An 18,447-nucleotide genomic window follows, 5' to 3' on the forward strand; every position below is an offset into this window, starting at 1 on the left:
AGCTGAATCCACTTCAGAATCCAAAGGCCAAGGGTAAGAGCACTTGCCATCTCCTGTTGTTAAAACAAAAAGCAGCTCCACAAGGAATGTGGGCTTTGCCTGCATAGTTGCAAATATAGGGCAATAGGGAGTAATCCCAGCTCTTCAGTCAACCTTCTGCATGACCCTGGGCAAGACACTTTTTGTACCTGTCTCCCTCCCTCTTGGTATGGCTGTTCAGCCAGCAAGTTCTCTGGAGCAACAACTCTCACCTTTCATGTAATATAGGCAAAGCACTCTTAGATGTTGATAACAGCAATGTTAAAAATGTTCCCTGAAAGCTCCATCTCACCAGTTTTCTTTAGTCTGACACCAGAAAGGGAAGTGATAGAACTGACAGCTGAAATTCAGCATAGGTAAAGCACAAAACAGTGCACATAATAGAGTCATAACCCATGTACATAATGATGGGCTCTGAAATAGTTATTACAACTCTGGAACGAAACCTTGGGGTTCTAATAATCATGAAATCAATCAAGTAAATACCTCCCTACCATTAAAACAGCAGCCAGGGTTATGAATTAGGAAGAGAACAAGTGATTATGCCACTATGCAAATCCCTGTTTCTTAAGACTGCAGTGTTGATAATGCACTAGAGACACCTCATTCAGCTCCAGGCTGACACGTCCTACACGTCCCTCCTAGCTTGCTGTTAGCTTCAGGACAGTCACATCTCTCTTAAGTAGGCAACTAATCTAGATTCCCAGAAGTAATGAGAAGTTCATACTTAGCCTGAGAGGAGATTCAGTTATTCAGCATATTAAAGAATAAGAGTATTTATATCAGCACTTAAAACACGGAATTAAAGCTTAAGAAATCAGACTTGAAAAATACCAAACACTTCATCAGAACCAGTTTAACCAATACTGCACTGCCAAGGCAAATGTATTTGAACAGCTGTCACAGTTTGATTAGTTGTTCTATCACCACTCCCAAGGAGAGGAATCAGGGAAAAGGAACAGAGACACGTGGGTTAAAATGAAAACAGACTTATTAGAGTAATAAAAATGAACTAATATTTACTCCAATATTAATATATGATACAGTCATACTCAGCTCCAGATAGCAGTCACAAGCTGTGTACTTCTAGCAGTGAAGGCTGAATGCACAACCCAAGCTTGACAGCTCCAGCAAGAACATGATGGTTGCAGCAATTGGAGTTGGGTTCAGGCACAAGATGACAGCAGATAGATGGGACACCCTTAGGAAGGTAGCCATGGCAGAAGAAACCCAACCCTGCAAAATTCCTGGTATATAGCGAGGGTGACATTTATGGTATGGAATACTTGGGTTGGCCAGCTTGGGTCAGCTGCCCAGGGCTTCACCCCTCCTAGCACACTGCACCTGCATGGCTCAAAACTATCCTCGACCTTGGTCACTACAGAAACCTGCACACCAGAGCTGGGGAGAAATGAAAACAACACATCTCATCTCTTCTGTTCTCATGGAGTTGGCTTCTGCAGCCTCCAAAACTACAGTTTCTCTCAACAGAAAAATGATTTCCTAATTCTGCCCCAGCAAAACCAGAACAGGCCACCCTCCTCTTCATTTTCTGTAAAATCCTAAGCTTTCAAGGCACCACACAAAAACAAAAAGATGACTGCTTTGGACCACAGGCACAAGTATGTACCTTGCAGAAAAGGGTGGATGCACAATTTCCAGTATGCAAGGAAAAACAAACAAGTAAAACTTTGTAGCTGCACTGAAGAACTCCCAGTTAAGTGCTGCTGAACCTTTTGAGAGGGCAGTGATGACTCACAGGGGAGAAAAACAGATGTGTAAGCAGGTAGAGCTGGAGGTGTTAAATAAAAAGCAATTTGAAAAACTATTAGAAAGAGAAGTCAGTAATGAGATTCCAGAGGAGACAGGAGGTAGAGAAGTAAATTCAGAAGCAAATTTTTAAAGGCATACAAGATACAGCCATGGCTGGTGAGGTCTGAGCTAACACATCAGCACAGGCTGAGTGGAAGAATGGGCATTTGCAACAAAACAAAACAAAAACAAACAAAAAAACCCTTGCTACTACATTATCTGTGGTAAGTAAGGTCTGATGAGGGATCCCAGTCAGTGTTTGATGCTTTTCAGGTTTCCACATCTGTGTGTTTCCATTTACTGTGGCAGCACCTAGAGGACAACTGCTGACAAACCAGGCTCCAACATCATGTATTTGTACAGCACCCAGCAAAGCAAGTACCCACAAAGAGATGAAACTAAGGCAATGTACGTCTGCTGACACCTTAGGAGGAGGTATGCTTATGCTGTCCTAGTGACCTCATGGTACAGAAAAATACTTTATTTATAGCATGAAACCCCTAAACAAAACGCTGCATGAAAAAGTATTCTCCCCTACAAATCCAGGGGTAAACTTTCCCCGTAAGTCGTCAACAACAATAAGGGGTTTTAGAACTAAATGGTTCACAATTTGCCAGTAAAGCAATTCTGAGCAAACCAAAAACCTTCAAGGCATCAAACTGGAAGACCAGAAGTTGCTATTGTAGAGAAAAGAGCAGAACAGCTTGTTAGAAGACAAAAAGCAGTCTGTATATCTCAGGAAATGCATGCAGCTAGTCACTCAGAACAGAGGTACTTGCTGAAATAAGGGACATAAATCATGCTGCTTAAAGCCAAGTCATATTTCAAGCTAAGCTCAGATCATACTAAATCTGTTATCAGTGCTGAACTTTCTACAGCATGCCAAACTGATTGACTTTTATAAGCAAACATATGCTAATTCATATTAGGCTAATTGCTTTGTTTTACGACACAGTAGCAAAGGCCTGAAGTGTTGCTGAAGGTCAAACAAAAAACTAACAGCAGAGTCAATAACAGAATCTGGATTCTGTTATTGCCCCAAGTCCTGTGGTTTTAGTGTTAGTCAGGCTGGTTCTTCACCTCTGCTGCAGTGAGGTTTTCTAATGGTGGATTACAAGGACTGCCAACACCAACACACGTGGTGTAGAAGTGTCTGACTCTGTGGGAAGGCCTTGTGCAACAGGAGAGTAAGGAAGCCAACACACAGCAGGTAAAATACAAGGTTTTTTTTAAAAATCATTTTCTGTTTTACAAGCAAGTGTTTGTACAGAGATTGGTGCAACACAAGCAGACAAAATAAGCAAAACACAAGACCAAGGGTTTGGTATATAGATCTGCAGCCAAAACTTACTAGAAGGGCAATAACTGGAGATATTCACAGGGTTAATCAACTACAGGTCTATACCCCCTCCCCCCAATACCTGTGTGTAACAGGAAGGAAAAAGATATCCAGAAGCAGCTTCCTAACAGCTAAAATGCCCTCAGAGCTCACATCCATTTTAATATCTGTACAAGTCTAGCTGCAATGGAGCACAGAGACAACTGCCACCATTGCACAGATACCTGTTGCCAACTCTTTATCACATACTGTTCCCAAACAAAAGCAAATGTAAAACCAGGAGCAGAGTTTTATGCAGTATTTTACAACAGATCAAAAAAAAAAAAAAAAAAAAAAAAGATAGACTTACAACTGTGCTGTTTCACAGTTTAGTTTATCAACTCTTGAGATTTTAATACAAGAATTTCTTTTTAATTTGGAAACTTCCACTGGCACTCCTTAAAAAAACACAAAACAAAGGCCTGACCCTGATGTTATTTGACTTCAACCATATAAAGAGAGAGCAAATGCCAGGTTCGAATTAGTTAAGCAAAAGGTTAATTACCTACATGTGAAATCAGAGGAAATGAAAATCTGGTAACTGGCCAGATCAAAGAATGAGTTTCCCTCAGTTCTACCTATAGCATTTCAGTAATCAGTTATCCCTGGGTATTTCTAGTAAAGACTGCCTGACAGCACAGAGCTCCTGCTAACAGTTCACTCATTCTGCTTCAAATGGCTAAGCATTTAAAATCCTTCCTCCTGCTATTTTTCCCTGGGTTAAACGTATTTTCTTTGGATTTGGGAAGAAGGACAGCTGCACTCCTTGTTACTTTAGTCTCCATTCTGGCATAGAAAGTATTGTCCTGAAGTCAGGAGACAACAAACTAGCTGCCAACTGTCCAATGACCCCAAATCATTCTGGCGTGCAGAGAACTGGAGGACTTATGAGAACAAGGCTGTAACTCTGCAAGATCCCATCAAAGAGAAGCATAATAGAACAGTCCTTTTCCAAAGCTTCCAACTTATTGTGGAGGCATCACAGGGATTCCACGATGAAGTACCAGAACAAGGAAAGCAGGAATACAGACAAAGCATTTTCCTCAGCAGTGGGTTTGCGAAAAAGAACGAAGTCATCTGAAAGCTCAAGAAACCAGGATCCCCAGAGCGACAGGCGGAATTGTGCAATTCAAAACCACAAGACGTGAATCTGACTTTCAAAGGGCTTTATATTACAAAAAAAATGTTAAGTCACCACGAATGCGAAAAATCCATTCAATGAGGCTTGTTTCCAGTTTGCTAGGAAAGCTACTTTTCTCTTCCTTATTCCCAGCCTACAGCTGAAAACATGATTGCCAAAACAGTGACACCTTGAGCTAGATTTTTAAAATCAAACTTGCTCTGCCAGATCCAACACTCTGAACTTGTCCAGGTTGTAGAAACAAGCCTTCACAACTCTGCCTCCAAAGTATCTTCCATTTAGATCCACAACAGCTGGAATTGAAACCCAAGAACAAGTCAGCAAGCAGCAATCAAAATAAACATTTCTTTAGCTAAACGATATCATCAGTGAGACTGTTCAGCCCACCCAGAAGTTAACTCCAAGCTCCACACAAGTCAGTATCCTACCTTTAATGGCAGATTCAACCCGTTCAAACTCTAAAAATATTCTTACAGCTTCATCATCAGGGGCACCAGGAATCTGAAACAAAACAAAACCAGAATTAGAACAGTAGCAAAAATACTGTTTTAAATTCTTGTTTTTCACAACAGTAGTAAAGAGAACCCAGTAAAGGTTCCAAAACCACAATATCCACAGATTTTTGCCCAGTTTCTGGTGTTAAAAGTTTATATCTCATATACAAAGGACCCCTGCAAGATCTTCTAACTTGTGCCCGTTCCTCTTAGGCAGTAACAAGCCTTTTATGAGGGCAAGCGCCCAGTTTGCTTTCAAAGCGGCCAAGAGAGATAGATTATCTCTTACCTCAAAGATAACACATTTCCCAACCTTGCCATATTTCTCACATTCCTCCTTAGTTTCAACTTCTAGGTCTTCATCCACTTCCCCAGCACCTACCATGTTCTGAAAATTAAAAGAATACATATAACTCAATTGATGTAGAGACAATGAGATTGGCAAATCACAGATGCATGCAAGCTTTGACTGTGAATACTTTAAGTTTCTGTTTACCAGTGAAGAGCCCCAGGAGGAGAGAGTTCTGTAGTACTAAGACAAAGTAACTGTATAATCTAAAGCAGTGTTGATTTACAGTCACAACTTGTCTCTCAAGAAGACTTATTTTCTCCACAACACAAAGCACCATGTAGATACAAGGCAGACCCATTCAAACTGTACAGTCAGTGAACAGCAACACAAAAGTTTAAACATTTCAGCCAGTCACACATGCTGCAAAAACACCATGATATGTTCTCTTACTCCCAACTTACCCTTAGTAAGACCACTTTAGTTGGGCATTTCAGTATCTCAGTCAATGGGTTAGAATCTGCTTTCTTGCCTGCTTCTGCAACAGTGAATCATGGAATAATTTCAGATTAAAGCTCATTTAAACTTTTTATGGGGGCTTTTATCAGTATTTTATTGCTACCAAACAATGGAATAAAAGCCACAAAATGTATTTTCATCTGGGTGATGAATAGTCATCCAGAACTCCTAGCTACTTGGAAAGACAATAAGAGAAAAAATCACTTCTACAAAATGTGAATTAAGCTAGAACACTGCCAATGTACTGTTTATTTGATACAAAGAATGTGTAGGTTCAGAATTGTATCACATTCCCCAAGAACTAAAAATCAGATCTCCTGACTTCCAATACTTGTGTTCAGGCAAAGGTGCTGTTACAGGAAGCCTGGGTGTTGTCTCTAGACCAGACAACAGCAGGGAAATGACAGCAATATCTAAAGCATGTGAGAGGGAGAAAGCTGGGAGGAGCAGAGCAGGATCATCCCTCTAAGAGAAGAAGCTTCCAAACACTAAAGAAGGACAACTGATGGAAGAAGGAGAGGATGAGCTCAAAAAAAATTAAGACTGCCACTTAAAGATAAAACAGGTACATTTCAACAAGCAAGAATATGAGCCATTCTTCCAACTCTTAACTAGTATTTTCTGCAAGAACAGATGGTAAAACAAATAATCCAGGAGCTTCCACTGAGCCCAAACTATTACTTTTCCCTGACCATTTTGCACAAACTTACTGGTGTAGGAGAAAATTACCTTTCTCTGCAGCCTCGCCAACAATGATCTTGCCACCCCTCTTGCTTGTTTTCTCTACTGACAGTGCTGTGCTCAGCCCCTGTTCGTGTTTGCCCAGCCCCTGGCCCTCTCTGAAGCCATACTTCTGCATGATTTTATGAGCTACTGTTCCTCTGCAAAAAAAAAAACAACACCACAACAAAAGAAACATCAGTTAGCAAAGGTTTTTTACACAAAACTTGAGGACTGCATTTCTCCTGAGTGCTCATTGCACCTCCTAAAAATCTCACTACACAGAGACAGAAAACAGAAGAGCTTCTACGTAACTTTAGTGTGGAGCTTCTACACAACCTAGTGATTTCACAGCACACTGTGAAGATTACAAGTGCTGCCTCTGAATTACTGATAGAGGAGTTGGCAGAGAAGCTAAATAAAATTGTTCATAATTTTACAAATACAATCCAACTTCCAATTAGCAGTGCAAGTCAGCACTATACGCTTCACAGAATCGTTTGAGTTGGAAGGAATGTTTAATGATCACCTAGTCCAAGGTCTCTGCCATGTGTAGGGACATCTTTCACTAGATCAGATTGCTGACAGTAAATCACAAATCAGATTAGATGAAGGTCTGTTTAGTTCAGTTTCTTATCTTTGGCAGTGGCTGGTATCAAAAGCTTGAGAGAAAAGGCAGATGTGGAACAATCTACTCCCCACACTAGATCAGATTTCACTACATATTAGTTCCAAGTTGGTGTCAACTCCAGAGTAGATGGCTTTGCTACTTCTTCTGTAGCAAATTTGGATATCCTCTGTGTTCATTTACATGTCTCATCATTCTGAATTTTCAAGAACATATAAAGGCAATGAAGTCCCACTGAAGGAATATTTAGAATCAAAACATACCATTTGGAGACCATAGCTACGCAAGTCAAGACACAAAAACATGCCATGGTATACTAGTTTAAACCACTGTAAACATTTTATCCCCATCACCCCTATTTTATCAACAGGTGCATAAGATTACATAGAAAACACAGGATCAGTGACTACCCAACTCTTTTCTAAGCATAGTATATAAAACATACAAAGGCATTAAAAAAAGGCTAAGAAGTCTGGCTATGTAATGCTGAAAGGTTCAAACACTAATTCACAGAATAAACAGTAGCAATTGTGATTGTGTGGTTAGAGACAGGCAGGTTAGGTCAAGTTTTAGCACTTTCTACAATGCAGTGCAGGTCCCAGGGTATTGCTAACTAGAGGTGGTAACAACGCATGAACCAGTCCAACAGTACTGAGTTTGCTTATTCTTTTTTTCTGGACAATGTGAAAAAAAGAAAGTGTTTCAATCAAAAAATGCATTAAAAATGGTCTCCAAAATGGAAAAGCAGTGTGATAATGTAATACACTACACTTTTATGGCTGTGTTTGTCCTGCATACAGTTTTGACAACGCTGAGGCTGCATTTCCACAACACCCAATGTGACTGATAAGAGGACCATATCTAACCACTACACCTTTTAAATGAGGTCTCTAAGCTGTTTTTAACTATAAATTTGACTTCACTTTGTTGCCACAGTATTAACACAAGCATTATACATGATGCTAATCCAAGGCAGAAAAGTAAATCTAAAAAAGCCACATCTGCTACATTCATAAAAACATGCTTTGAACTTCTGAACAAACAAACAAAGCAGAGCTGAAATAATTCACCCACTGGTACACAGCAAATTTAAGACAAAGATAGAAAAGAAACCTGGAGGAACTAACGTGTCATTTGTGTTTTCCTATATACTAAACAGCTTAGGTTGTACACTTAACACTGGAGTGCGACTCCAGAGCTCTCTTAAATGCCCAGCCTGGAATTCAACCACCTCAAATGCATTTCCCTTAACTGAGTAAATAATAAATCACAGAGTCATAAAATGGTTTGAGTTGGAAGGGACCTTAAAGATCATCTAGATCCAACTCCCCTGCATGGGCAGGGACACCTCTCACTAGATCAAGTTGCTCAGAGCCCCATCTAACCTGCCCTTGAACACTTCCAGGGATGGGGTTCCCACAACTTCCCCAGGCAATCTGTTATTTTTCTGCATCCTGCCAGTTAGGACAATATGCACCCAGATTAACCACATACATGGAATGGGCTGTGTTCTCTACAGACTATTTTAACCTTTGGTTTCCATCACCTTCTAAGACCTTTTTCCACAAAAATGTGCATAAGTCAATAAATTACCCCATGTTAGCAAGGAAAGAGTTGCTAGGTCCCGTGGGGGAACGAGGTCTCTCTGGCTCATCATACACTGGAGGAGGAATAGCTGCTTTGGAAGATGGTGCCCGAGGTCTGGACTCCTCTTCATAAGGAAATGATGCTACAGCTGAAGAAAACAGATAGTTTTTTCAATAAAAGTATTTTGCATGAACGACCTACTTGTTATGAACACTAGAGCACTATGTCTTCAGTCTGACTCATTTACAGACAGCTCTTCATCTGCACAGTGTACTTTTTTTCTGCTTTAACACTAACAAAGCATGAAAAGTCTTCCACATAAATCCAAATCAGAAGAATGTTTCCTTTGCACATCCTGCTTTAACATCCCCTCATCTCTCTCTCAGAAACAAGATTTGAGTTGGGTTATTCTGAATTTTCCTCACTGGATATACAGCAAGTTTGTATCCACAGGTGTATAGTGCATGGTCAGACTGTGAGGCCTTAAGAGGCACAGGTAAAATATGGGTGAGGTCCCTGTCTGGAGTCACTGAGCTTGAGCTACAATAAACCCACTCCATGAAAGAACCAAGGGTCCTAACTTTACAGCTGGAGGATCAGATTGGATCCAGACACATCTTGACTTCTGAGAGGGAGTTTAGAAAGCAACAGGGTCCAGCCTGAGCCTCACAACTTGGTAGGAAGGTCTTCCTGGGTCCTTCCTCAATAATTTTCTCAGATTTTTCCAGCCTTCCTTTGAGCATCAAGTAACAAGCTGCACAAAGGTCTCCTTGAGAGATCATGTCACATTTTGAAAGCTTTCCCCCACAGAATATTTCTAATATTTCCAGCTTATATTTACTTTTCCTTGACAGCAACCGATTGCTCCTAATCATTTACTCATAACAATCTTTCTGTTTTTAATGTTTACTCTCTTCCTGTTTTTAATGTTTACACCCTTCAAATGCTTTCACTCTTGTATCATTCACTTACTCCACCAAGCTTCATTTTACTTGAATCTTCCCATTAAAAAAACGAGGACTCCAAAATAAAAGTATGTGTGCATAAGATTCTTTTTCCTTATTATATTCTAGCAACACACAGAACGTGCTGTATATTATTTTAGTTCTAAAATGTAATGACAATTAGACATGAAAAAAATTGAACAGTTTTGTTCTTACAGCAAGGTTATGCCATCTAGTGGACAACTGCAAACCACAAGCCAGCTTCACACAGCTCTTCAGCAAACACTGTATCCCTCAAAACTTTACAAAATTCTGTCTGCAGTGCACAACTCCTTCAGCTGTACATCTTAAAGCAGAGGGTAATGGAAAAATCCCCTCTCCATACTGTGGAGGTTTCTAGTCTCTGCAGATGTTGTCTGCAACATTTCTTCCTTCACATCAGAAATGAGTAACTGAATGTGGTTGGAACAGACCAGCTTGCCCAACCTCTCTATTCTAAAGGTTTCTTCCTTTACTACTAGAGATGTGAAGCACAGTAGCATCATAGGTTCCTCACAGCTTCCCACCCCATCAACAAAGAACTATTACTAGTTCTTCTGCCACAATGAACCATATGGGAAGGGTGGCAAGAGTTAACTGATTAGACAGTTGAGTGAGAAATACACAACAGTGCTTGGTTTTAGAGAACTTACGTTCTTTGTCCTTCTCAACAAGCGAAGTGGGTGGTGCAATGGCAGCTCCTCCCATACCTAGGGCAAAATGGAAGACAACACATTCCTATGATTAGGGCCTGCTGCCCAAAATAACTTCATTGAAACTTAACACAGGTTTTGGCTCCTTACCAGCCAATTCTTAACATCTCTATCAACAGAAAACTAGCAAGAGAGCAGCCTGGGGAGTTTCAAGAGTGAACTAGAAATGAATGAAAAACACCTCAAGGGAGACAACATGAGACTGCAGAGATGCATTATGTATGGTGTCTATCATAAACCCATTTCATAGGATTTCAAAATTAAGGACCACAGTGAAACAAACCTTCAGTTCTAAAACTGTTCAATCAAACCAAATAATAAAGACAGTGTCTTCAAGATTAACTACACTTTCAAAACGGTCAAGTACAACGTCCCTTCTTTTTATTTTATTCCCTTATTATTTTAATGAGCAATATTCTACTGTTAACCTAAACTTCCAAGGTAGAACAAGTATCTGACATGCCCCTTGTCAGAATTTTCTTTTTAAAAGTAACAACAGATCTGAATTATTTACTGTAACTTTGTTGCTGAAAGAGAATAAAGTTTAATTCTCTTCATGCAAAGACACATCTCATCACCTAGACCTACATCTTCTACCTAGTTCTAAAGGCATTCAAACAACAAATGCAGGAATTGCAAGATCTTATAGTGAAAACACAACAGTGATTCTCATAGCCTTTTACCTCATGCCTCACCACTTTCCTGGAACCTACACCACACAGAAACTTAAAACAGATATCTGCAAACTAATGTAAAAAGAGGTCTTTCCACAAGTAGTTCAGCTGCCATCTACCTCCATAGAAAGAACAGTTTTCTGCATTCCAACAGTTATGGTGGATTAAAATGCTAGGTTTAATCTAAATGATTCAGAGCTAACAGCCTACTTCTCAGCTGGGACAGAAATACAGATTCCAAGGAAAAGGATTGTGAATTCCCTCCCCCCCCTTTTCCTCCTCTTTCCCCATCAAAAACAAACTTACTTCTTTTTCGTCTCTCCCTTTCATAATCTTCATCTTCATCAGAATCTGGATCTGGTCTTCTTGAAAACCCACTGGCTTCATGTCTGTCTTTACGTCTTCTAGGAGACACAGTAAGTTAGGATAAGAAACCACCAAAGTTAACTCTGCTTTCATTTTTTATGCCACCTTTGCAGTGTGAATTATAGTGCTATAATCTAGAATTAGTTTTAGATTTTAGAATATTTTTAGAATGTTTCTCATGAAGGTCTAAGTATAGACCTATACTTCTTGTTTCTTTACACCCTTATCCTCATGGAGTATATTTTATAAAATGTAAGACAGGTCCAAACCAAGATAATTTTCCACTTCCAAGTCAGCAAAGGAGAATGTATGGAAATGAGGAAGCACCTGAATATATCTAGTCCAAGCTGACTACAGTGATTGAAAGACTACAATGGAAGAGGTGTCGTAAGGAATCAAATAACAGATATTATTTAAACATCCTGCTTTGAACAGAATCCCTTTTAAATTCTCAGAGGGTATTTACTCTGTAAATTAAACAAACAAACAAAAAACAGCCTCTGATTCCCAATCAGAGGTTATTTACTCTGTAAATAAAAAAACCCCAACAAAACAAAAACCAACAACCACCAAAAATCACACTGTTTAAACGTTATTAAGAAGTTAGCTTGGCAACTCAAATGAGATTCAGACAAGTCTATTAAAACTTTTAACATTTAGCTGATAAACACTTCAAGAATTGTCTGCACTTCAACTGTTACTTATTGTCTCAGGAAATTAGTTTTTTCAATGCTTTAGAAAAAGGAGAAGAATTTTTTCCCAAAAAGTCATGCGCAGTTTGGTGCATAAATGAGATCCCACTCCCAGAACAACCATTAAAATTGTGCTACAAGATGCTAAAAAGAGCATGACTATGAAACCAGACAAAGTTTCTGAATCTCTACACTGAGAATTTAAAACAAACTTACACTCTGTTCAAACAGCTGGGTTATCACAGAACACACATCTCATGCAAGTTTGGTCAAGACTGTTTCCCCAACTTTAAATCAGAATGTGTAACATGTTTTTCACTTCCTCTCTCTAATTTTATAGATGAAGACTACCCTATTAGCCCACGTACAAATTACAAGCTCAACTAAAGAGTGATCAATGCTGAAGCTGTGGGAATGACAGCCCAGCTTGCTAGTTGTAGTATTACACAGCCTCAGGCATTCTTCCTCCACCAGAACAAGGAAGAAATAACTGAGAGAAAGAGGGAGAAGTCCAGATTACTAAAAATATTAATTTCTACAATCTAAACAGAGCAACACAATATTCCTCTTGTAATTCCTTAGAGTTTAGATGATGTGTACCATGATGAAGCTACCTTACTAACTTCACTTAAAATATACAAATATAATTTTATTGCCTGGTTGGCAGATGTTTCTGCATTCAACTTCTTTAACATGATTAGAGAGATATCACATTACAGGGAAAGGGCATTAAGATGATTAAGCAGTATTTTCTTCTGTCCAGAGACAAAGGAGTTAATAAATACACAATTAACTTACTCAACCTGAATGCAGAATATTAAAAAAGAAAACACAACTATGCCTCTCAAAGGCTGTGCTGAATGCATTCATGAATAAATCTGGAGTATTTAAAAGCAAAAAGGATGATTTATCACTGAGTGTGGAAAGGTATTTCTGTAGTTACACTGACAACAAATGCTCTAAAATACCTGCAAGATCAAAGTCTGATCATGATAGATGAAGCACCCAAATACTGCTGCTACTACAGAAATAAACATAGAAAAGCCTAATTATTCCACTTCAGCTTGTTCATTACAAGCCAAAGAGGCTGTAAACATGACAAATCCTGGGATTTTTTCACTGCTAGGTGATTTTAGTGAGAGCATTAGAAGACAATAATTAAAACATTGTGCTTGTTTCTACAAGCCTGCAGTATTCTTCACAAAACCTTTAAGACTTTCCCTGAAGCTGTTCAGAAGACAAAACTAAACAAACTGATGTTTCTACTCTTTACCTAACTGTCAAAATTCCAGGAGTCAAAACGAATGCCTTACTTTTCTCTTTCTTCAATCTCCTTTTGCCTCTCCAGCTCCCTCTGCCTCTGTCGTTCCTCTCTTTGCCGTTTCACCACCTTCTCATAGTCATTTGGGAACATGGGATCATACTCATCTGCCAAAGGAATCAACACATCTCCTGCAGAAAAACCACTAGGCACAGGATCCTGAGAGAAAAAAAAACAACCAATCAACAAAAAAAAGCTTTTTCAGCTGAGATCCGAGAACAACATCCAGTTGGACGCTCCCAACACAAAACTCAAGTCCTGACTTCTATACCTATCATTTCACCCAGTCTCCCCCCATCTCAAATTTTTCCACGAAGAAAGATTCAGCCCACCCACATCCCCCTGCCAAATACAAAGCAGCACCAAATCAGCAAGGACAAGACATTTCAACACCCACCAATCCATTATTAGAAGTATGATGACAACTTGCTGTTGTAACCATCTGCAAGGGCTCCTCCCACACAGTCTCATCAATCTTTTCCTTGCCTACTACTATAACACTGGCAGAGATGCACAGACTGCTCCTCCCTCATCTGAAGTAGCTATTTCAGAACCACTACCTTTGAAAAACTTCCAAGGAGAAGGTTTCTTTTGATTCCTTACCAGACAAAATCTGTTTTAAAAGGTTAGATGGCTTTTATTTTTATATTGGTTGTTATCCAGGTCCAGTTCCAACATTGGTGCAATTACAATTACATACATTATTTACCCAACCAAATTCCTGTCCTGCAAGATACTTTGAAGCTGTCAAGGAGAAATACACTAAAACACTGTTTCATTTCAATTGCACATTAATTTTGGTAATTTCATGTTATGTCACATGGAAGTCTGTATAAAGTTGAAATGTTCCTTAATTAAAAAACCTCTGAGCAAAGAAATGAATTTCAGAAAATAATCACTTCTTTGACCACTAAGAAAGTTGATGAAAAAAAACAAAACAAGAGACTGTAGTCAAAGAATTCCAACTCCAAAACACTGGGTAACAGCTGGACTTTTTAGCTGCCTTGCTCTTACCTTTAACCCAGCTGCTACATGAGGTGGTGTGTCCACAATCTGTCTCTCATCAGAAGAGCTCCCTCGTTTCAGGTCAATCACGGGAGCAAGGACTGTTGTTTGTTTTGTTCTCTGACTCTGAAAAAAAATCACCAAAACACAGAATGCCTAAAAAGGGTACAACAGTTTTCTAAAAAGCAGCTTTCTTTATGTACTTACAGCTGGTATCTCCTTTTTTTTTTTTTTCTTTTCTTTTACAAGGATGAAAAACAACCAGTTTCAAATTATTCACTGTGCAAAATTCAATATATCATTTCAGTTTATTAACTACACTAATCCTCAACCTTTCTAATGACCTCTGAGGTGGGTAACTTAGTGTTAATGTCATGTTTTAGTGGAGACAAGAGGCCACTCATTTCTGAGACAGCTGCTTGCCAACTATTATTAAAGAGCTGCTGCAGAAATACAGATCTGATGCAGTATTTCAAAGAACACTTCAGTAAAACCACTACATACCTTTCTTTTTAAGCAAGTGACATCAGACTTTGCTTTTGCATTCACTAGAACATAGAGAGGCAGGTGAATGGTCCTTGGTTTAGTGAGGACCAGAAAAACACATTAAAAATCCAGATGTTCTCTTCAGATGAGTATGAATCAAGAGAATTTGTTTTGTTGGTTTTTTAGAAATGGGTTTAGATTTATTCCCAAGTTCTTTATTACAAAGATCTGCCATTCTTCATATTTTATCATATGATAAAATATATTCATCTATTTTGAACTCTGAACTTTCCAATTTTATTGTATTCTTCTATTAATCTATGCATACACTGCATACCAATTACCTAGACAAAGAATATATCTAATATAATATTAGCCATTTAGACTTCATTCAAGCAGGTTGTTTCAATTATCAACTAAACAGTGCCCTCAATTTTAGCAGGATAAATCAGGAGTAATTCTAGTGAAAAAATGCTGTGCCTATTCAAGAATTCAGTAACTATGCTACTACACCACAAAGAACACACATGTCCTGCCTGAACCAAAATTCCAAAACTGCTTACAGAAAAAGGGTGAAATAGTGTGGCAGTAGAAATTGTTGAAGCTTGTGAAGCTTCATGTGAAGCTTCATGTGAAGCTTGTGAAGCTTGAATCACAGTGTGACCCTTACTTCAAAAAAAACCCCAAAATGTTTAATCTCATTATCTTCAAAGTTACATTGGAAAATTAGCTTTTGGCTCTACTAGTTACAAAATATGAAGCCTGCAGTGCACACACATCAGTTCCAAATTCAGTTTTAATTTTTCAAGACTCCAAAAGAGCTGAAGAAACTTGCATCCCCCCTCAGTTCTGCTAGGCTTCTCACTAAAAATTCAGACAAATCCCAGCAAAATTACCCCAGATTGGTATTCTTAGGTCCCAAACCTTCCTCAGTGCCCCAAACACAAAATAAGTTTCAATACTAGAAAGCAAAAATACAAAGGGACTATACCTTTGCTTGTGTGAGAGCTGCCTTCTTCACCTGCAACTGAGACTGTAGTAGTTTGAAATTTTTGGACCAGCCTTCTGTTTTAGAATCGCTGGTCTCAACACCCAAGTCATCATAAAGTGACATTTTCTCTTCAATTTAAAACTAAAAGACAAAAGAAAAAAAATCCAGATGACATAACAAACTTATGTTCAGAGTTTCTTTGCTACTAGTTTGCATGTTTGTAGGCCATGTTTTTATGTTTGTTTGTTTTTTTTCAAAGTCAAGGAAAATTCAAAGTAATAATATTTGTCTGGTTAGTAGCAGACACATATGACTCCAGTAAGGTTGTTTAAAACTAACTGTTTGAAAGGCAATGAATACTGTTCAAACATTAACAGTGTTGGAAACTTCAGGCTTTGAAGAAGTTATTCTGTAGCCTACACTGGTATTTTGATGTTCACAAAGAATTTCAACATTATGTATCAGACCAGCCTCAAATCGAAGTAATTACTGTCTCTGCTGACCTTAAAAAACTATCTGCACAAATATATCAACACCAATTCCAGTCACCTTTTTAAATTTCACTGGGTGTTTTTGCACCACTGTAAAGGAATATTCTTCTTATAGTAGATATATTTGCCAGAGTATTAGTGAGTTACATAACATGTAAAGACCTCTCAAACACACAGAACTTACACACGCATACAGCACAAAACATGCACACACGTGTGAACACTTATAGCTATACAATTACCTAGGAAACAACATCAATAGCATGATGTGAAATGTATCACTTTGTCTAATATTGCATCTGACATGAACAGAATTTGAAAGAAATGAGAGATCTGTCACCTGTAAGCTCATGATTTAGCCTCTGACAGGCTTGGATTAAAGTATCTTCAGCCAAAAACTTTAACTTCTTAATGTACTGCAGGACCAAACAGGACTGATTAACGGTCTGCAGTGAAAGCCTGACTCTGATGACTCAACAGCAAAACGTTGATACCACAGGCTTAACAAACACTTACATTCAGGGGACCCTGCCAGCACACAGGAGATGACGCTGCTATAGACAGAGCTTATATGCCTTTAAGCCTGTGGGAAAAGCCTCAGATGCAGCAGCCAGCAACTATATGACAACTCCAAAAGGTGGCATGCTCAGCAATCATGTCAGAAGAGCAAACACCCTAATCCTACGGCGAAATGTGGACAACCAGGACCCAGCAGAACAGGCTGCCCTGCAAGACGAGGGAGAAAATCGCATTCCCTGGAGAGGAGAAGGAGATATCCTCGGACGCCGGGCACAGGTGTGGAGACAGAGAGGGAAACGCGCGGACTATTTTAATGCCTACGGAAACAGGGTTAGGACGAGGCAGTAGAGTAATTCCCACACGCCACAGGGAACCAAAGCCCGGGAGTCCAGCAGTTCTGGGCCAGGCACGACGCGCTGGGGCTCAGTTATTGCTACGCGTGTGGATAGAGAGGCGGGGGGGGGACACGACGCTCCCGCGGGAGAAGGGACCTGAGGCGGGGTGCATCCCAACCGGGGGACACAAGGAGGCAAGGGAGAGGGGCTGTAACCGCGCCGGCACGGCGTGCGGGCCGCGAGCTCCCTCCCCCGCGCAGAAAGCGCGGGTCGAAGCCTCGGCCGCAGGCAGGCCGCGCTGCGGGGGCTGAGGGGGCCCCGACCCACCCGCGGGGCCTCGACCGCTCCCAGGGCAGCAACCGCGCGGCCCAGGCCGCTCCGAAGCGGGAGGGGGGGGGAGAAAACCCCTGACTCCTCCCGGCCCGGCCCGGCCCGGCTCCCCGCAGCGCCCGGGCCCGCACCTCACCCGTCCCCGCCGCCATCAGCCGCCCGCGCGGCCCGCCGGGAAGCGCCGCCCCCGCCCCGCCCCGCACTGCGCCTGCGCACTGCCCGACGGGCGCCGCTGGGCCGCCCCCTGGCGGCGGGAGGCGGGAGCGGCGCCCCCCCCCGGTGCGGCCGCGCGGGGCCGGGCGGGATCGCGGCGGGATCGCGGCGGGATCGCTGCGGGATCGCTGCGCCCGCAGCCCCAGCGCGGGAGGAACGCGCGGCTGAGCCCCGTTACCGGCCTGCTGCAGCGGGTCAGGGCTCTGCCCGCCTCCATCCCAGCCCGCCTCCATGCCAGCCTGCCTCCATCCCAGCCTTCCTCCATCCCAACCTTCCTCCATCCCAGCCTTCCTCCATCCCAACCTTCCTCCATCCCAACCTTCCTCCATCCCAACCTTCCTCCATCCCAACCTTCCTCCATCCCAGCCTTCCTCCATCCCAGCCTTCCTCCATCCCAACCTTGCTCCATCCCAGTCTTCCTCCATCCCAACCTTCCTCCATCCCAACCTTCCTCCATCCCAGCCTTGCTCCATCCCAGTCTTCCTCCATCCCAACCTTCCTCCATCCCAGCCTTCCTCCATCCCAGCCTTCCTCCATCCCAGCCTTCCTCCATCCCAGCCTTCCTCCATCCCAACCTTGCTCCATCCCAGTCTTCCTCCATCCCAACCTTCCTCCATCCCAACCTTCCTCCATCCCAACCTTCCTCCATCCCAACCTTCCTCCATCCCAACCTTCCTCCATCCCAGCCTTCCTCCATCCCAGCCTTCCTCCATCCCAGCCC

At 41.2% G+C, this 18,447-nt stretch overlaps 1 protein-coding gene across 6 annotated transcripts; it reads right to left on the bottom strand.

Moving 5' to 3' along the window:
* Positions 1 to 4,380: 4,380 nt before the first annotated feature.
* On the bottom strand, positions 4,381 to 17,694 carry RBM17 (RNA binding motif protein 17). Of its 6 annotated transcripts, none has more exons than XM_051615751.1 (13): positions 17,650 to 17,694; positions 16,846 to 17,055; positions 15,839 to 15,979; positions 14,371 to 14,487; positions 13,349 to 13,515; positions 11,284 to 11,381; positions 10,244 to 10,300; positions 8,614 to 8,755; positions 6,402 to 6,553; positions 5,618 to 5,691; positions 5,154 to 5,252; positions 4,799 to 4,871; positions 4,381 to 4,663 (listed from the first exon to the last, which is right to left on the bottom strand). In XM_051615751.1, the coding sequence occupies exons 3-13, from the start codon at positions 15,959 to 15,961 to the stop codon at positions 4,560 to 4,562; spliced, it is 1,206 nt and encodes a 401-aa protein (XP_051471711.1). In that variant the 5' UTR covers positions 15,962 to 15,979; positions 16,846 to 17,055; positions 17,650 to 17,694; the 3' UTR covers positions 4,381 to 4,559. The 6 variants fall into 6 exon arrangements, with proteins under 6 accessions (XP_051471711.1, XP_051471694.1, XP_051471703.1 ...); XM_051615734.1 differs by having other exon boundaries at positions 16,846 to 17,084; XM_051615743.1 differs by having other exon boundaries at positions 17,645 to 17,684.
* Positions 17,695 to 18,447: the final 753 nt, after the last annotated feature.

Source organism: Apus apus, chromosome 1 (genome assembly GCF_020740795.1).
Source record: "Apus apus isolate bApuApu2 chromosome 1, bApuApu2.pri.cur, whole genome shotgun sequence".
In the NCBI taxonomy this organism is placed as follows: Eukaryota; Metazoa; Chordata; class Aves; order Apodiformes; family Apodidae; genus Apus; species Apus apus.

Coding starts and splice junctions, on each gene's coding strand:
- RBM17 (XM_051615751.1), bottom strand. CDS start 15,961: ATGTCACTTTATGATGACTTGGGTGTTGAGACCAGCGATTCTAAAACA. Junction 5,692..6,401: donor TGGCGAGGCTGCAGAGAAAG/GTAATTTTCTCC, acceptor TCACTGTTGCAG/AAGCAGGCAAGAAAGCAGAT. Junction 4,872..5,153: donor GGAAATGTGTTATCTTTGAG/GTAAGAGATAAT, acceptor GTTTTGTTTCAG/ATTCCTGGTGCCCCTGATGA.